At 52.5% G+C, this 18,332-nt stretch overlaps 5 protein-coding genes across 5 annotated transcripts, besides 12 other annotated features; 3 read left to right on the top strand and 2 right to left on the bottom strand.

Annotated features, from left to right (window-relative positions):
- Window positions 1-8: 8 nt before the first annotated feature.
- Window positions 9-37: a microsatellite.
- Window positions 29-56: a microsatellite.
- Window positions 57-1,284: 1,228 nt separating this feature from the next.
- ACLA_070720 (histone deacetylase complex subunit SAP30 Sin3-binding domain-containing protein) lies at window positions 1,285-2,078 on the top strand (the record flags this gene model as incomplete). Its single annotated transcript, XM_001275464.1, has 2 exons — window positions 1,285-1,512; window positions 1,596-2,078. The coding sequence occupies 2 exons, from the start codon at window positions 1,285-1,287 to the stop codon at window positions 2,076-2,078; spliced, it is 711 nt and encodes a 236-aa protein (XP_001275465.1).
- Window positions 2,079-2,231: 153 nt separating this feature from the next.
- Window positions 2,232-2,263: a microsatellite.
- Window positions 2,233-2,267: a microsatellite.
- Window positions 2,268-2,901: 634 nt separating this feature from the next.
- On the bottom strand, window positions 2,902-6,038 carry bro1 (putative signal transduction protein BroA; the record flags this gene model as incomplete). The annotated part of the gene is made up of 3 exons (XM_001275463.1): window positions 2,902-4,011; window positions 4,079-5,675; window positions 5,761-6,038. The coding sequence occupies 3 exons, from the start codon at window positions 6,036-6,038 to the stop codon at window positions 2,902-2,904; spliced, it is 2,985 nt and encodes a 994-aa protein (XP_001275464.1).
- An 864-nt stretch (window positions 6,039-6,902) lies between these two features.
- Window positions 6,903-8,671, bottom strand: ACLA_070700 (putative mitochondrial DnaJ chaperone (Mdj1); the record flags this gene model as incomplete). The annotated part of the gene is made up of 3 exons (XM_001275462.1): window positions 6,903-7,071; window positions 7,136-8,391; window positions 8,480-8,671. The coding sequence occupies 3 exons, from the start codon at window positions 8,669-8,671 to the stop codon at window positions 6,903-6,905; spliced, it is 1,617 nt and encodes a 538-aa protein (XP_001275463.1).
- A 526-nt stretch (window positions 8,672-9,197) lies between these two features.
- On the top strand, window positions 9,198-12,694 carry ACLA_070690 (endopeptidase La; the record flags this gene model as incomplete). The annotated part of the gene is made up of 3 exons (XM_001275461.1): window positions 9,198-12,168; window positions 12,230-12,447; window positions 12,539-12,694. 3 exons carry the CDS (start codon window positions 9,198-9,200, stop codon window positions 12,692-12,694), a joined length of 3,345 nt encoding a protein of 1,114 aa, XP_001275462.1.
- A 1,044-nt stretch (window positions 12,695-13,738) lies between these two features.
- Window positions 13,739-13,789: a microsatellite.
- Window positions 13,746-13,789: a microsatellite.
- Window positions 13,790-14,473: 684 nt separating this feature from the next.
- Window positions 14,474-14,510: a microsatellite.
- Window positions 14,475-14,510: a microsatellite.
- Window positions 14,511-14,531: 21 nt separating this feature from the next.
- Window positions 14,532-14,574: a microsatellite.
- Window positions 14,575-14,846: 272 nt separating this feature from the next.
- Window positions 14,847-14,872: a microsatellite.
- Window positions 14,873-15,259: 387 nt separating this feature from the next.
- Window positions 15,260-15,301: a microsatellite.
- Window positions 15,261-15,298: a microsatellite.
- A 282-nt stretch (window positions 15,302-15,583) lies between the features above and the next one.
- ACLA_070680 (protein kinase family protein) lies at window positions 15,584-18,277 on the top strand (the record flags this gene model as incomplete). Its single annotated transcript, XM_001275460.1, has 1 exon — window positions 15,584-18,277. One exon carries the CDS (start codon window positions 15,584-15,586, stop codon window positions 18,275-18,277), a length of 2,694 nt encoding a protein of 897 aa, XP_001275461.1.
- Window positions 18,278-18,332: the final 55 nt, after the last annotated feature.

Below are 18,332 nucleotides of genomic sequence, written 5' to 3'. Positions count from 1 at the left end.
TGGTGGTCTGAGAGACTGAGAGACTGAGAGACTGAGACTGAGACTGAGACTGAGACAGCAGCTGATGAAGGCCCCACGGCACTTCCCCGACCTCTCTCCTAGGTTAGGCATACTCCGTGGGTTCATCCCTTAGCTAATAATCTGCCATTTTCGGTAATTCTGTAACTATCCCGTCTCTTCGCCCATTTCACATTCAGGGGGTTTGTCCTCGCATCCGGTTGGCATTAGTTGTCCACGTGGAAATCCTGTTATCTCAACTACCTACTCCATACGGAGTACGATCACTATAGAATGCGGATATGCTTTTTCGCCGCATTGTCGCCAATTCCTCCTGTTTTTCCCTTCTTGGGTTTTCTTCCTCGGAGACTACTACGGAGTATGGAGAGAAGAGTAGTAAGAATAATGAAGCTGGAGATTAGCGGTGAGGAAGTTCCGACTTTCTACATAGTAAACGTCCTTGAAGTAACTTGGGTGGGAGTCCTTATCTGTCAGGCACCAAAATCAGGCTCCTCGTCGTCATGATTCAACCAGACTAGGTACTCTGTAGTAATCTATACAGAAGAAAGACCGCTATTCAAGGAATCATCATGAACCGGCTGAGTTTCTTCCCCTGTTATACGAGTACTCCCTACACTTGAATTATTTCTTGTAGAGCATACTGTGTAGGATCAGTGAGTGATACAGATTGACCCGCGAGTTATCAACCACGCATCGTCATCGGCGAGCTAAACCAATCGAGGGGAATAGCGCCATCTCACGTGTCTTCCATCAGCTTAAACACTACTGAACAGCTCAATCACCCTCTCAACTCATCATTCTGACACCGCCTCAGTCGCACGCGTTTGCTATATGACGGTCTATCTTCTGACCACAATGCAACATTTGTCCACTGCTTAACTTGAGGCTTCCCATCACCTCTTCTATCTACCCCTGTAGACATATGAAACATCACTGATAAGACATGCTGACAAACCAGATGATTAGGGCTGCCCATACCACTAACCCTTATCCACTAAGCCTAATGCAGCCAGACAGGTCGCGCCTCGGTATTCTGCCGCGTCTCGCCGCCTCTAGACAGAGAGCCGAAGTAGTCCCAGGCTCATCTTTTTATCGCCCTTCAAGCGCAATGAGATCGGATTGCTTCGTCTGGCGATTGGGGCATGATTCCGTGATTGTGGTCTTGAAAGACTGCCGTGTTGATTTATCTTGGAACTTACCATCCTAGATCTCGTCTCCCCCCTTTAGCCTACGAACTCTCACTCCTGTCAGTTCTCTCCTCTCCAAATGGCTCCGCCGCGACAACGAACGGCAGCCGTGCAGGATGACTCTCGCTCCGAAGCCTCCACCAGCACAAGAGAGCCCAAGGCAAGCACGGCAAAAGGCCGCAAGACGGCTGCTACTTCGTCGGCCCTGAACTCCGTCTCCAGCCGTGAGATCAAAGCTTCTGCACCTGTTGCCAACGTCACCAGTGCCCCCGCCAACCAAGCCGAGCACGCAGACGAACTGCCAAAGGTAACAACTTCTTGTCTCTTCATCTCCATTCGCAATCCCTTCATCACACCGTGCTAAATCCGCAATTGGTCTCTTCCCACTAGATTCCCTGGTCCGACATGCCCCTCGACTTCCTCCACGCCTACCGCCATGCCTACAAACTCCCCTGCCCCAGTGCCTTCTCCGGCGACTACTCCCAGCTCCTCCTCTCGCAGGGCATCGGTCTCCGCTCCCCTACCGCCCTCGCCGCACAGCGTGCCCGCCTCCTCCAGCAGCAGAAGCACAAGGAAAAGGACAAGGACAGCGCGAACGACCCGCCCGCCTCGCGCGACTCGGACGGCAAGCCCAGCACAAACGGCGCTATCACCCGCCACCATCACCACCGCAAGTCCCAGCACCCGGAACCCGAACCAATCCTGCACCGCATCAGCGCCCAGGACCGCGTCAGCAAGAAGGAGCTGGCGACCGCCGTGCGCAAGCATTTCAACAGCGCCGCGCTCGCGGAGCAGGAGGCCATCGCCAGGTTTCTGTACAAGGTCCGCGAGGAAGGGAGGGGGCGCCAGTTCCGCTTGCGGTTTCAGCCGTAGGGCTGACTGTCATCCTGAGCTCTGGTCTTGTTCTGTCGTGTTCTCGCGTTCGGCTTTTCTGCATCGGCGTTGGTGCTGGGGGTTTCTCTTTTTCTTGCATGTCACTGCTTGGTGGCCGTGGGCATGGCCCTACGCTGCTCCTTTCCTGTCTTGCTCTCTCTCTCTCTCTCTCTCTCTCTCTCTCTTCTCCCGGCTGACATGTTTATCATTGCCCCCTTCCTTTTTCTTCCTCTATGATACCCACTAGTTTGTGTTCCTTTACTACCTGTCTGAATGTATACTCTCCTCCTTATCATTTTTGGCTCGATGTCTCACTGTCTGTGATTGGGGTGCAGGTTTCAAAATCCCCCATCATCTGCGTGTATATATAATATGTGTGTATGTGTGTTCTGTGTAGATTGTACGGAGTCGCTAGCCCATAATCATATCCCTTGAATCATCACTCACGCCTTTGCAGCAGTTTCATTGAATCGATACTTAACGGAGCGACCGGCTCGCAGACAAGCCGCTTAGAAAATAAGACTCTCCAATTAACCGTTCTTTGAATAGCACACTGTAGGTACACCAGAAGAAAAAGGAACCTACTAGAAAGAAAGTTTTTGGAAAGGGAAATGAGAATATATACCCAGCGATTACATGGAACATCGAACAAGAGAAATACGGAGAAAAAGGAAGGAACATCGGAATAATAATAAAAAAAAGATATATGAATAACGCCGAGATGCGAAAAAAAAAAAAAACCGCACAACGTTCCCCTCCCGCATGTCTATCATACTTCATGATGGCTTAAAGAGCTTGTAATCGTTTCCCCGTTGAACGGGCTTCACTTCCATGCATTAAGGCCAGCCCATGGGTCGCCGGATGAGGATTGCGACTGCGACGGGGCTTTGTGGTGTTGGCTGCTGCCGTACGGTCTACTCTGCGCGTATCCCCCGGGGCCGGCCGGGAAAGGTCCTGCCGACGACGGGTAGGAGGCTTGCTGTGGGCGCGGCGGCGGTGGCGGAGGTACATAACCCTGTGGCATAAACTGTGACGGCGCGGTTGGCGGAGTAGGGTGGGTATACCCGCCGTAGGGGCTGGGTGTGGACGAGAAGTACTGCTGGGTGGGTGGTGGGGAAACCGAAGGCGGCACTGGATATGCCATAGGGTTATATCCTTCAGACAGCGGCGCCGCAGCGCCCTGGTGGAATGCCTGCCCCTGCATGTAGGAGACACCCCCAGGAGGGGCGCCGTATTGCGCATACGGTGCTGGGGAATGCGAGAGGGGCACACCGTGTTGTTGACCTGCAACAGACGGCGGGAAGTGCGGTGACATCTGCGGGGAAGCGATACCAGGACCAGGATATCCGGGCGCCTGGATAGGCGGTGGAGGGGACTTGGCCTTGGACGGACCGGTCGAGGATGAGGGGGTGGGTGACGGCTTGGGCTCGGTAGACAGCCGCTCCATGAGCTGTCTCAGCTTCTCTCGTTCCCGATCTTCCTGTTCAGTTGCGCTGCTTGCCCTTTCTCGTTCGATCTGGCCGAGCAGCTGAGCGCCTTCGGACCGTCGGTTGTTGATGAAAGTCTCAACATTCTTCTTCAGACTGTCCACTGTTTCGCCCATCTCACTGTAGAAGGTCTGCGCTTGCATGATCCCAGATAACAGACCATTGAAGGCATCGTAGATCTTCTTGTACCGCGCCATCACGGTGTTGCGCTGGCGTGTGATGGTTTCGTATTTCGATTGTTCGGATCGCACTCGCTTGTCCTGTAGCAAATCACCGTAGACCTTGGTAAGCTCCTTCATCAACGAGGCCTGCTTATGGTTGGCTTGAAGCAACCGATTCTGGTGTGGACGGAATTTCTCCAGCTCGGTCTCAAACAGCTGGCTCTCCTGTCCGGCGATCGACTTTTTGTTCAAGATCAAGACATTGGAGATATCATCATTGTGGACCTGCGGGACATATCCATTAATTCATCAGGATACATTTAGCGTCGCTGATCATAGCAGAGGGCAATACCTTTTCTTTCAAATCTTTCAACACTTGACCCCGATCCCGCTTCACAAGGTTCAACTTCTTCAGAATAGACTCCACCCTGGCGATCTGCTCGGCAACCGAAGGGGACCCCTCATCATAGACATCATCCAACAAGCTTGCTTCTGCATTGGAAGCGTACGGACTCCCAACCCCGTTCCTGCCCTTGCCGTGTTTCGATCCGGCTTTGATCATGGCACGCTGGTAGAGCACATCGGCCTCGTCCGTCTCGCCAGCAGAGCGCATCTCGTCGAAATCGATCTCGTACTGCCTGAGGGTGGCGAGAAGCTGTGAGTCGCTCGCACTGGCTTCGTTGACAGTGTCCCGGTACGAGCGAATATCACCGCGGAGTGTGGTGTTTAGTCTGGCACTGGGCTGTTGACTCCAGTCTGCCCCGTACTTGGACCGCATCTTTTCGCAGACACTTTCCTCCAAATCGAGTTGCTTGGAACATTGATCTAGTTGCGAAAGGATCTCGGCTCTGCGATCCTGCAAGCTGTCGAACGCTTTAGTAAACGATTGGTGGCCGGCCAAGTCGTGGCACCATTGCTGGAACTCGTCATCGACCGACATCTCTTGATCCATGCCACCTTTAAGGATGTTGAGGCTACCAGGGAGCTTCAGATAGTCCAGGCTGGCGGCCATTTCGCCATCGGCGGTATCTACCTTCTCCGTCTCTGCCCGAATCAATTTTGCTTTCTCTTCATCGTAGAGACTAGCGGTTTCCGTTACGGACATGGGGACGAGCTTCTGGAAGATATCTGGTCCGATAATGCGCTGGATATCCTGGCCTTGATAGAGCTCGCTCACAGGGATTGCCTTTGCAGCTGGCAGTTTGGCTACTGCCGATAGCCCGGCTTCATTGGGGACGGGTTGATGATAGATATAGTCGTTGTCCTTGATGAAGGTAGCCAACTTGCTTTGGACATTGGCCTGATGGTATTTGATGAGGTCGATCAGGCGAGCTCCCGACTCAGAACTCAGGTTCGAGCTGGTAGGGACGGTCGTGGGGAATGATTTCGCCGACAGCAGCGCGGCCGCTGAGTTCTTCTCGGCGAGTTGGAGCCTGGCGATAGCGACGCCGTGCGAACCGGCCTCATAGTCCGCCAGCGCCTGATAATATGACGCCATTGAAGTCATATGAGCGGCCTTGGCCTGGACAACAATGGTCCATGACTTGTCGAAGATACCTTTGGCGTACTCCTGGATCCCTTCGACCGCCTGGAGGTATAGATAAGCCGCCTGGCTGGCTAGCTTTGCGAGGAACGCAGCTTTCTTCTGATCCGCCACTTGCTTCTCGAGGAAGACTTCCTGCGCCTGAGCGAGAGTGACGTTGATCAAGGTCTTGACGGTTTCCCGGTTCAGGTCGGTCGAAGGAGCATGTAAGAAGTTCTCGTTGATGTAGGTGAACATCCCCGCGGATGCCTGAAACGAATGATAGGCGGTCTTCAGCCCGGCGTCTTCGGCGCGATTCTGGTTCGCCGCATGACAGGAGAGAACGGCAGAGATATTGAAGATGATCGAAGCCTTTTCGTAGGCCAGCGAGTACTGAGACGTTGGCTTGTGGGTGAATGCATCATACCTATCATGAGATGAAGGCCGTCTGTCAGCAAGGGGGATTCCCCCACCGGCAAGGAAGCTTTGAGAGGACACGAGCAAAATCCTACCAAGTGAACGAGATCTTGATGTGATTCTCATCAACAGGGAACCTCAGATCCAAGAGCTCCAACTGTCCATAATACCGATAAAGTAGATCGCGCCCTGTCGCACTGTCCTTGCCAGCACCCCTCATGTCCTGGCGTAAGCGGTTGAGGGTGGCGCATTCTTGATTGTATCGCTCAGGATCCTCTCCATAGCTCTGTCTGATGTAGTCCTTCAGAGGCTGGATCCAATCGATTTCGTTGGTCTGCTTTAGCGGACATGACAGCATTGGCGATTGAACCATGTTGACGATCGGGAGGAGCGGGGAGCTCCCATCCACGTGCGGTGAAGAGACCGTGGGGACCAAATCGAACGAGACGAGATGGAGCAGCTTGCGAAAATACGGGGATAGGAACGGCAGACGACGAGACCAGGCGTGCGTATTGGGGGAGGGGGATCTGGGAATTGAGATGGAGCTGCTTTTGCTGCTGTGGGGTAACAAGGAAGGGGGCGCGGCCTAACGTATGTTAGCCCACGGAGCCAAGATATATGACGAACATTTGGAGGAGTGGAGGAGAGACCGACCACCAGATGGGTAGATGGGTAGATAGATAGTGCAAGCACTGCGAGATAGTTGAGTTACGCAATCTATACAAGCAGAGCACAGTGGGATGAAAGGCTTCAAATATTATCTGGGGTGAAAAGAAGGAGGGGCCTAAGGAATCATCACCGTCGCTAATCAACAGGCCGACGGTCAGCAGCAGCTCCAGATGGGCGCCAAAAGTGAGAGATTCAACGTCCACTCAGAAGGAGAAAGACAGCAACTATCATGAAGTCTCGGAACAAATGGGAAAAAAAAAGTAGAGATGCTCTCTATTCATGGTGCAGCTACCTGGTTCTTCTTGTTTTTTTTATGGTACATGATGCATGCAAGCTTACTACATACAATCCAATTCCAGAATCCCACTCACCTTCTCTCATCAAAAGGACCAGAAAAACCATCCCATCATGGCAAGAAAATCAATCACAGAGGAACCCCCAACCAGCTCGCCGGCGCTATGATATATAATTCCAGAAAAAAAAAAAAAACACACACACAGGATAAATTATACAACCTTCGAGGGTTGTACATCAACAATTATACCCGTCGAAGTGGTTCAGAGATCGATTACTTGCTGTCCTTGTCGTCCTTCTTGACGTTGTCCGAGTCTTTCTTCTCCTGCTCGCCGGTGGAGCTTTCGCCGTCGCCGTGTTTGGCGGAATTCATGAGCTTCTGCCAGGCGGACTTGAGGAAGCCTCCGCTCTGGTTCGAGTCTCCCGACGCATCGGACGGAGTGCTACTCAGGTGATATCGCGTGGTTAGCAATGCTTGAGGAAATAGCACCAGATATTCCTGCTTACCCATCCTTCCCAACCTCCATCATACGCCTCGCTGTCTTGTCATTCATCTCATCCGCCAGGACCTCCAGGATAGTTCGCTGGTTGGCCGTCAGGTACTTGGGCATAGCAACCTTGAACTCCACCTTCAGGTCACCCATTGGCGTGTAGCCTCTGGGACGGCCGCCGAGCTTCTTCATACCCATGCCAGAAAGCGTGATCCGGTCGCCTGTGCCGGTACCGGTGGCTACCTTGACCTTGACCTCGCCATCCAATGTGGGAATTGTCACCTCTCCGCCGAGCAGGGCAGTGGTCAGAGGGATGGAGGCCGTGTAAAGAATGTCGGAGCCAGAGCGACTGAAGCGATGGTCGGGCGCAACCCTGATAGAGACGTAAAGATCACCCCGCTGAGTGCGGGTGCCTGGAGCAGCTTGTGTTCCTGTAGGAGGTGCATCTCCTTCACCAGCCACTCTCAAGCGCATGCCATCCTCGACACCGCCGGGGATGTCAACCTGAATTGTCTTCTTGTCCCGGACCACTCCGTTACCTCTGCAGGTACCACATTCAGATCCCCGAGGTACGGTCATACCAGCCCCTCCGCACGCGTCGCAAGTAGCTGCCACCTGGAAGCCACCTTGCATAAAGTGAACCCGAGTGCCAGACCCGTTGCACTGGCGACATTGTGACTTCTTCGCACCTGCTTTCAACCCCTCGCCCTTGCAGGTACCACATTCAGTCAAAGGATTGATGACCACATCTTTCGATGTACCTTTGGCGGCTTCCATGAAAGAGATGTTCGTCTGAACCTCGATGTCCTCGCCTACCAACACCTCCTGGAAAGGACTGCGCCTACCCCGTCCGGCACGACGCGCGCCGCCGGTAAAAGCACCAAAGAGATCCTCAAAGTTGATATCCGCAGCGAATCCACCAGGGAAACCGCCGCCTCCAAAACCACCTCCGAAGCCATGGAAGCCTCCGGCACCAGCGAACGGGTTGCCGCCGGCTGCCGCATTGGGATCGAACCCGCCACTGCCATCGAAAGCAGCACCGCCAAACCGATCGTAGGTCTCTCTCTTTTTGGCGTCTGAAAGCAACTCGTAGGCAGATTGCGCCTCCGCGAACTTCTCCTTGGCGTCTGGGCCTTTGTTGGTGTCAGGATGGTACTTCTTAGCCATCCCATAGTAAGCTTTCTTGATATCTCCGGCGGAAGCATTCTTGTCCACTCCTAGGACTTTGTAGGGATCGGGAATTGCGGCGAGAGGTGCAGTCGTATGGAAGCTCTGCAACGAATTCTATCAGCCCATATTCGCTTACGAGGAAACTATATGCCGTTTGGACGAAGGAGAAAAAAGATCGCGGACTACCTACCCTTGCGGAGGCGGATGAGGGGAGTTTCCGACCACAGACACCGTCACGCGAGCGTTTGCCGGTGGAAGAGATTGTCGAGACATGGTAGTTCCGAGCACGAGTCGATGTTTGAATCTTGCTTGTTGGGCATTGATTTGAGCCTTGCCGCGAGGTCCGCAGCAGACGAGCGGGTAGAGCTGCAGCCTTGGGCATTGCCGCGGATGTATTCACCATAGATGAAATGTAGTAGGTAGTAGTATATCGACGGCAGCGAACAACTGAGTGAATATCGACCAGAAAAAACACAATGTTTGAGACACCAATGGCTCTAAATTACAGAAGACTTGGCGAGACAGCCTAAAAGAACATTGCAATGGAAGAATAGATAAATCGATCAAGCGAATCTAGATAGATGGATCATGAACAGACAGCCGTCCCAAGCAAGCTCTGGGAATCTTTAGAAGCTTCGAGTCGGCTTTCGAAAAAGTTTCCCCGACGGGCCGAGCGGAGAAATGATGATGCGCGGAGTGGTGTATGATGAAAGCATGCTTGCTCGGTAAGCAGTCACCTCCGCTTCTTCTCTCTACTGTGTATGTTTCAACTCTTCTAGGTTTCCTTTCGGATTCGGCCCGATTTTTCTTGTACATTGACGCTTTTGTTTTTCTCATCTCCTATACGGAAAGCATTTTATCCTTCCTTCTCAAATCTAACCTGTCTACCCGTCCCTCGAGTCCATAGCATGCTCCGCGGCCAGACCCTCCCCTGGAGAGCCGCGCTCCACCAGACGCCACGCCCTCTAGTGCTTCGGCCTTTGTTTGCTTTTCCTCGACAGAATGCTCCCGTACGATCGATCTTGAGCTCCTCGCGACTTTCTCGCTCGCCCTCGTTAGCTCCCCGCGCCTTCTCTACAAGTCCCATCCGACTGAAGGAGAAGCCCCCACCGGCAGAGGAGAAGGAGGATTCGAATCAACAGGAGCAGAAGGATACAAACGAAGAGAAGGAGATCGAGCGTGGGTCTGAAGGTCGCCGGAAGACGACGGATTCATCAGGGAGACATGCGCCCTCGTCAGAACCGGGAGCTCCGACTTCGGGCTCTGCTCGACGGAGAGATAAGCTCGTTCAGGAGAAGGAACAGCGTGGCGTGGAGGAGGATGTAAAGAAAGGAGAGAACGCGGTGGAAGGGAGATCAGACTCGACGGAGAACCCGTCTCCAATTCCTGTGAGTGGAGGAAGCGGCTCGGATTCGAAAGCCAGCGCGAGCAACGGTGGAAACGAAGATGGTGGAAAGAAGAGTAAGAAGGGTTCTGGTGAGAAGGCTTTGCAGAAGCCCTCTGTTCCGGAAGTCTACCCGCAGGTCATGGCTATTCCCATTGCCAAGCGACCTCTGTTCCCTGGCTTCTACAAGGCCATCACGATTCGGGATCCCAACGTGGCAACGGCCATCCAGGACATGATGAAGCGAGGACAACCGTATGTGGGTGCATTCTTGTTCAAGGATGAGAACGCAGATGGCGATGTGATTGAAAATCTCGACGACGTCTACGATGTCGGAGTGTTTGCTCAGATTACAGCCGCATACCCGCTCCGGGGGGAAGCCAGCGGCGTGACTGCTGTCCTTTATCCGCATCGTCGGATCAAGATCTCTTCCCTCCTTCCCCCCGGCGAACAACCCAAGAACGGAACTGCCGAGGATAAGAGTACCGAGAAACGAGGAGACGTTGTCGCTAGTTTCGAAGAAGGGGGAGCAGAGCCCGCCCCCAAGGATGTCTATGAGCCCACCTCCTTCCTTCGCAAATATCCAGTCAGTTTGGTGAACGTGGAGAATCTTGCAGAGGAACCATTCGACAAGAAGAGTGCTATCATTCGCGCGGTGACGAGTGAAATCGTCAATGTCTGCAAGGAGATCGCCAGCTTGAATCCTCTGTTTCGGGACCAGATTTCCGCATTCTATACTGACCAATTTCCCGGTAATCTCAGTGACGAGCCGGCCAAGCTAGCTGATTTCGCTGCAGCCGTCTCAGCCGGAGAACTACACGAGATGCAGGAAGTTCTTGAGATCATGAATATCGAAGAGCGACTTCCAAAAGCACTGGTGGTTTTGAAGAAGGAATTGATGAACGCGCAGCTGCAGTCCAAGATATCCAAAGACGTTGAAGCGAAGATCCAGAAACGTCAACGCGAGTATTGGTTGATGGAGCAGATGAAGGGCATCAAGAGAGAATTGGGCATCGAGTCGGATGGTAAGGACAAGCTTGTGGAGAGGTTCAAGGAGAAGGCGTCGAAGCTGGCTATGCCTGAGGCAGTGAAGAAGGTGTTCGACGAGGAGATCAACAAGCTAGCCCACCTGGAACCGGCTGCATCGGAATTCAATGTCACTCGGAACTACCTCGATTGGCTGACCCAGATCCCCTGGGGTCAGAAGAGCGTCGAGAATTTCGGCATCAAGCATGCCATGTCTGTCTTGGATGAGGATCATTACGGTTTGAAGGATGTCAAGGATCGCATTCTAGAGTTTATCGCTGTTGGAAAGCTTCGCGGAACCGTGGAAGGCAAGATTCTCTGCCTGGTCGGACCTCCAGGTGTGGGTAAGACCAGTATTGGAAAGTCGATTGCTCGGGCCCTCAATAGGCAATACTATCGATTCTCCGTTGGAGGTCTGACGGATGTCGCTGAGATCAAGGGCCACCGTCGGACTTACGTGGGAGCCCTCCCTGGCCGTATCATCCAAGCGCTCAAGAAGTGCCAAACCGAGAACCCACTGATCTTGATCGACGAAGTGGATAAGATTGGACGAGGCCACCAGGGCGATCCCTCATCGGCGTTGCTCGAACTTCTCGATCCCGAACAGAACTCTTCGTTCCTCGATCATTACATGGATGTTCCAGTTGATCTGTCCAAGGTTCTCTTTGTGTGCACGGCCAATGTCACCGACACTATCCCTCGACCGCTGCTGGACCGCATGGAGATCATTGAGTTGTCCGGCTATGTCTCTGATGAGAAGATGGCCATTGCCGAGCGATATCTTGCACCAGCCGCTCGGGAGCTCACCGGCCTAAAGGATGTTGATGTTAACCTAGAGAAGGGTGCCATTGAAGAGCTGATTAAGTCGTATTGCCGCGAGAGTGGTGTTCGCAATTTAAAGAAGCAGATTGAGAAGGTCTATCGCAAGGCGGCCTTCAAGATCGTCCAAGATTTGGGAGAGGATGTCCTTGGTGAAGAGAAGGCTCTCACCGAGGAGGGCAAGGCTGCACAAGAGGAATCGAAGAAGGAAACCGAACTGACTGATCCGATGGAACCCCCTGCAGACCCCGAGAAGGCGACGACTGAGACTCCTCGTCTCGCTCTCAAGGTTCCCGAGACCGTGCATCTCCGTATCGGTAAAGATAGCCTTACGGACTATGTTGGCCCCCCCGTCTTCACCGCGGACCGCCTGTACGACACTTTCCCCCCTGGCGTCACTATGGGTCTCGCATGGACCAGCATGGGTGGCGCCGCGCTGTATGTTGAATCGATTTTGGAGAATGCACTGACTCCCGAGTCACGACCTGGCATTGAAATTACCGGCAATCTGCAGAACGTGATGAAGGAATCCACGCAGATTGCATACTCATTTGCGAAGTCTGTTCTGGCCAAGCAATTCCCGGAGAACAAATTCTTTGAAAAGGCCAAGGTCCACATGCACTGCCCTGAAGGCGCTGTGCCCAAGGATGGTAAGTCGCTAATTCATCTCTGTCAATCTTTGCGTGACCACGTGTTCACACATATAATTAGGTCCATCTGCTGGTATTACCATGGCCACATCTCTACTGTCGCTGGCCCTGAACCGTTCACTTGACCCGACGATTGCCATGACGGGCGAGTTGACTGTTACTGGCAAAGTGCTGCGGATTGGCGGCTTGCGAGAGAAGACGGTAGCTGCCCGTCGCGCTGGAGCGGAGAAGATCATATTCCCTGCAGACAACATGTCTGATTGGCTTGAGTTGCCTGAGGTGAGCCTCAACTATAGCATTCCATGTGACGAGTTTTTTTTTTTTTTTGAGTTTTTTGTTGTTGTTCAACGATGACTGATTGCGTCCGCAGAACATCAAAGAAGGCATTGAAGGCCACGCGGTGAGTTGGTATTCGGAAGTATTCGACATCCTCTTTGCGGACCTCGACCGGAATGCAGCCAGCAAGGTCTGGCAGAAGGAACTTGCAGAGCCACCTAAGAAGAAATCGAACAACGAGGACGATTGAGACGCTTATTCTTTCCCCCGGGCGTTCTGACGATCTCGCTTCGCTTTATACTCCCGCTACTGCTGTGCTATGTATCTTACGCTAATTATCAGCGACCGCTTTGATGTCCAAGGCGTTCATTACGGAATGCATGGGTCTGGCGTTTTGTTTGAGTCGATATTTTTTTTTTTTTTTTCTCTTTTACTAGATCTCGTTTTGGTCTTGACGATCTGCTTCGGCGGTGTGGAAGCACTGCGAAGCCAGGCCAATCTACTGCTTTCAGGTCTGAACTCTTCCATGATGGCTCTTGAGAAGAGGGACACTGGCTGTCTTGGTATGATTGGAAAGAAATCACGGAATGTATCTCCGCTCTTAAAGAAACGGCCGTTGATAGGGGTTCTCGTTGGTTCAAGGGTCATGAGCACATGCGTGGACACTCCTATTCGACGGACTCTATTGTTGATGTTGTCTGTATGTATATAGAACAAGTGTGGGGGATCGTGTCCCTGCCAGAAGAGCTCGGTCTACCAATGGAAGATATCATACAAGCCTCCTGCTTCACGAGTCGGATAAGGAGATGACTGGAGCAAGCTTGACCAGCTGTAGGGTTCGGCAGATGGTCTCCCTGGAAGAAGACCCGCTGGCAAGGCTGATACCCGATGCTAACCTGCAACGAGTAGGGACGGAGGATCGTGCTGCCATTTTCATTTTCATCCGTGTAACCAGAATGAAGAACAATGAAACCCGCTGAAGAGTCTTCTTCAACGAGAGAGAAGGGATGGGGGGGGAAGGCGAGCGCGCATGGCCCGGGAAGAGATCGGTTGGCAGCGGGCTCCGTGTCGTCCACGGAGCCCTTGTAGTCAGGTAGATAGAGGGCTGAATATCCACCAAGCAGCTGTTATGGTTGCAATGATGCCATCCCCACGATCCAAGCTAGGGCGTATCGCTGAGGGTGATTGGACGCATTGGTTGAGATCCGGTCGTTCTATGGAAGCATCACTTTGAAACTCTACCGCAAGGCTAAGAAGGGGGAAAGAAAACGTGACACCGTTTCTATACCTCTACCTTTCCCTCTCTCTCTCTCTCTCTCTCTCTCTTTCTCTCTCTTTCTCTCTCAGCCTTGCTCTGGGCTGCATTTTTTTGTCTACATGCCCCGAGTATGGGTTGTTTCGTCTTGTTTTCTACTGCGGATGCTACGTAGTCGTCGAGTTGATCTGTGACGATCGAGGGGAGGAGACACCACTGCTGTGACTAACTAACTAATCGCGCGTAGAGCGATACGCCATTGTCCCTCGTCATCATGGTTGCTTGTGATGTGGAAGGTAGAACGGACAGCCAAGTGTGAGCATGGAAGATGGCCAGCTCATAAAGATCCATCGAAGGAGGGCGTTTAGTACTATTCGGCTGGTCCTAGCCTTACTCCCGTAGGTCGTCAGACTCAGAACTAGTCTCCGTACTAGGTATCTAGATAGACTGTAGCCTATCAACGGCTCTATTCCAGGGAGCAGGAACACAAGCTATAAGGCTTCGAGAAGGACTTGGGCTGTGCATGGGTTTTCCATGCACGATAAAACCATCTGAGCCCATGAGAGAGAGAAAAACGACACAGAGAAAAAGATAGAGAGCGATGCGATGCACATACGCAGGTTTCCCCTTTGCAACAGGGAATAATTATCATCGCAAATGAGATATTCTGATCGAATCACACCGCGAGCCAGAGGGAAACGAACAGCGTCCGTATATGAATCAGGCACAGGTCAGGCCGCCATACATGGCCCAAGAGGAAACAAATATGATCAATTTTTTTTTTTTTTTTTTTTTTTTTTTTTTTTTTTTTCGATTTGTGCGTTTGACGGTGATTTGATTTGATATTTGATTTATCATATTTTATTTTATTTTATATGCTGTTTTTCGATCGATGCGATAATAAGATATAGAGAGTGCTCTACAATTGCGCTGCCTCGCTTCGTCTATCAATATCAGTCTTCAATCTATGTAGATACTCCAGACAGCAGTGGTCAATGGGCCTCAACATCTCACGCTACTTACTATATACTCAGTCCCCATAGACAGAGAACCAGAATAATGGAGTGACAACGGTCCGCTGGCGATGATCCATCTCATTCTATATGAATAAAATCAATCAGTTAACAGTCTGGGATCTAAACGAAACACAGACAGACAGACAGACAGGCAGACGCCTTGCAGCAGCAGGGTTCAACCACCCCATCACCGTCGATTCTTTCTCTCTCTCTATCACTATCACTACCTTAATTTTTTTTTATTCTGTATCTTTTTTTTTTTTTCTTCTTCTTTTTCTCTCGCGACATCTTCATACATTTATCCTTTTCATACTTCTCCCTCGACGAGAGTGTTCATCTCCTGATGCCCTTCGTCTTGACTCACACTCTTTCGCCGTCATTGTTTGATCCTCATTAGGCTGTCAGAGGAAAAAAAAAAAAAAAGCCCAGCCACTGCCCGAGTTGGCACGGACGAAGCAAGTTTTCTAACGACAACAATCAAGAAGAAAAAAAAAAAAAACCTCACCGACTTCTCCAGGGGTAAGAAAGACCCAAAGACAGGGTTAGAGAGACAGAGAGAGACAGAGAGAGAGAGAGAGAGAGAAAGGAGACACGGAAAGAAGACAATTCGACGTCCGTTCTATCGATCTTGAACTTCTTCACCTACTCTCTCTCTATCACCTATACTCTGGAAATTCTGGCCTACTGGCCTAGAATTGGTAGTATTGGCACTATCACACGGATCGCATTGAACCTCCCCCTTCCCTCCCTCCTCCCTATCCTCTCCCCCCCCCAGTGACGGACTCGATTCTTATGGACATCGAGATTCCAATTGGTGGGGTGTTCAAGTCGTTTCTTGCTCGACAGTGGAGCGACCGTGTCGTGCTGTATGGCCATCTCCATCGCAGACAGTTCCTATAGCCCCACGAGGCATCTGGGTCTAATTCTGGACCCGGAAAAAGCCAAACCTCGTCCCAAACAGAGCATGTGGCATCGACTCGGTCTTCGACGACTGCTAGGCCGCGATGATCGCGATTTATCCTCCCGCTCATCTTCCGGTGACTCCTCCTCACCCACCACGAATCCTCCCGCCGCCGCCGCCTCTTCCTCCTCCTCGAAACCCCACAATAATCTAACCCGCAGACTGTCTCGTCGTGTGGGCGTCGGTCTACCCCGATCCACCACTTTCAAGCGACAGGACTCTGAAAGACGAGATCGTTTAGCCCCTATCGAACCAGAGCCCCGTCGTGCCGTTTCCGCCGACCGCCATCGCCCGCTGAGCGCCCAGCGGACCAGGTCTCCACAACCCACCGTGGACCCCAGATTGTCGGCGCCCGAGGTTCCATGGCACGACCACGCGGAAGAACCCACGGTGGAGGAACCTCCCGCGACGAATGAAGAGAGCGAGGTCATGTCGGAATGGAATCCCTACCCCGACACCACGGACGTGCCCGAGGAGCCACCCCAGCAGCACCAGCACCAGCAGGAGGAGGAGGATGTGGTCGAGATGGAGCTGGATAAACGATGGATTCTGAATTTGAGTATGCATTTCCGAGACCGGTCGGAACGCGAGAAATTTTTCGTCACCTACGCCGAGGCCCCCAACCGATGGCGCAGGGTGACCATCTCATGCGACTACCGGGATGCGGCCCCGGATTCACTGGAGCAGGATCTTAAGGAATTGCGCTACCAACGAGACAAGTGTGCTCGTATCTACGAGTCTATCCGCGAATCGCTCCCGGAAATCCAATTCTACGATACCGTGACGAATCTCAAACTGGAGACCCGTGACGGCCGGCTCCATGTCCATGTCACCGAGGATGTCAACGAAATCATCCCCTATCCCCCGATCTCCTGTATTGGACATTTGCCCGAGGCTCGCCTGGTTCCCGAGTACCAGCTGCATTTTGAGGCCCACCTGTCGGGCTTCGTCTATAATGTGCAAAGCGGTGGCAAGAATTGCATCAAGAAGGAGATTCCCGGCCCGGATACAGTAGACGAATTTCTTTACGAGATTAATGCTCTCCACGCCCTCAAGGGGTCCCCTAACGTCATCCAGGTGGAAGGAATCGTCGTCGACGACCAAGAAGATGTCGTCAAGGGACTCTTGATTAGTTATGCTGAGCAGGGAGCGTTGGTCGACATCTTATACGAACAGAGAGGGACGATCTCATGGGAGCGGCGATTGCGGTGGGCCAAACAGATCGTTCACGGACTCGGGGAGATCCACGAATCTGGATATGTGCAGGGCGACTTTACGCTGTCGAACATTGTGGTGGATGCCAATGACGACGCGAAGATCATCGACATCAACCGGCGGGGCTGTCCTGTCGGCTGGGAGCCCCCGGAAATTGCCGCAAAGATTGAGAGCAATCAGCGCATTTCCATGTACATCGGTGTCAAAACCGACCTCTACCAGTTAGGAATGACCCTGTGGGCGCTGGCCACGGGGGAGGACGAGCCCGAACGGCAGCCTCGCCCCCTGATGCTGGGCGAGGATATCGAGGTGCCGGACTGGTATCGGAGAGTGGTTTCTATCTGTCTAAGTCCTTCTCCTCGGCATCGACTTTCCGCCAAAGAGCTTCTGGACTTCTTTCCCCGAGATATGTCTGCAGTGGCGTCCACTGTACCCTCGACGCATCTTCCGCACGCAGGTCTCGGCGTTGGGCTGCATCACAGCTCCTTGCCTCTGTATAACGCTCGCGCCATTGCTGCTCCTTCAACTTTCTTCGGCTCAAGCCCGAGGTCATCATATCAGCAATTTCAAAATCATTATACGCATATTCCCGTCGATGAGGCTCATTTCTACAATAATCGCTCAGCGTCTCTACAACCGCGCTCTGAAGGAGATAGTTACCATGAACAGCTCGTCACCACCGATGAGCCTCCGGACCTTATGCAAGACTATGAGCTTGACAACCAACCGCATGGCCTTGCGCAATACCACGACCGACAGCAATACCTCGACTCGCAGGGCACTGAGGTATATCCCCCCTATTCGCACCCTCCTATAGATATGGACGCCCAAATGCCTCGCGGCCACCCCCCTGAACATGATGGAGCAGACAATATCAGCCTGGATGCCTGCGAGACGTCTTGCTACCCACCAATTGACCAAGAGGCGGATTCATTATCTTTCCAGATCGACCATTTCCCACAAGAGCTCGCCGGCGTCGGCGGACATCCGGCTTGCTCTGTGGGAAGCACTAGAGAGCCCTCCTCGCATTCCATTAACTACCATACCTCTTCTGCCTCATCAGCCACCACCCAATCTACTCATCCGCGCTCACCTCACATAGCCGACCTGGACCATCCCTACTTAACCAGTCAGAACTGGTCCAGCCAAGTATCTACGACAAACTCCGTGTCTTCCCTCCTTCATTCCGTCTTACCAATCAACCCTGCTTCCACTCTGTCGAAGCCAAAACCGGTGGAGCCAAACACCGATCGATTATCACAGTTAGCCATGCGCTCTGCCTTTGGTTACCCCAGCAGACACCTCCAAGAGCAAACACCCTATCTCAGCGACTCTCATCTTCCCATCAATCCAGCATTTGCCGAGAAAGCCTTGAAATCCTTATGACAATAGAAGGAAACTCAAAACAAATCACACACAAAAAAAGTCCTTTTTCAGCCCA

Source organism: Aspergillus clavatus, genomic scaffold (genome assembly GCF_000002715.2).
Source record: "Aspergillus clavatus NRRL 1 1099423829791 genomic scaffold, whole genome shotgun sequence".
In the NCBI taxonomy this organism is placed as follows: domain Eukaryota; kingdom Fungi; phylum Ascomycota; class Eurotiomycetes; order Eurotiales; family Aspergillaceae; genus Aspergillus; species Aspergillus clavatus.
Note: the sequence above shows the minus strand (reverse complement) of the source record. Positions and strands in the feature narration are given on the sequence as shown.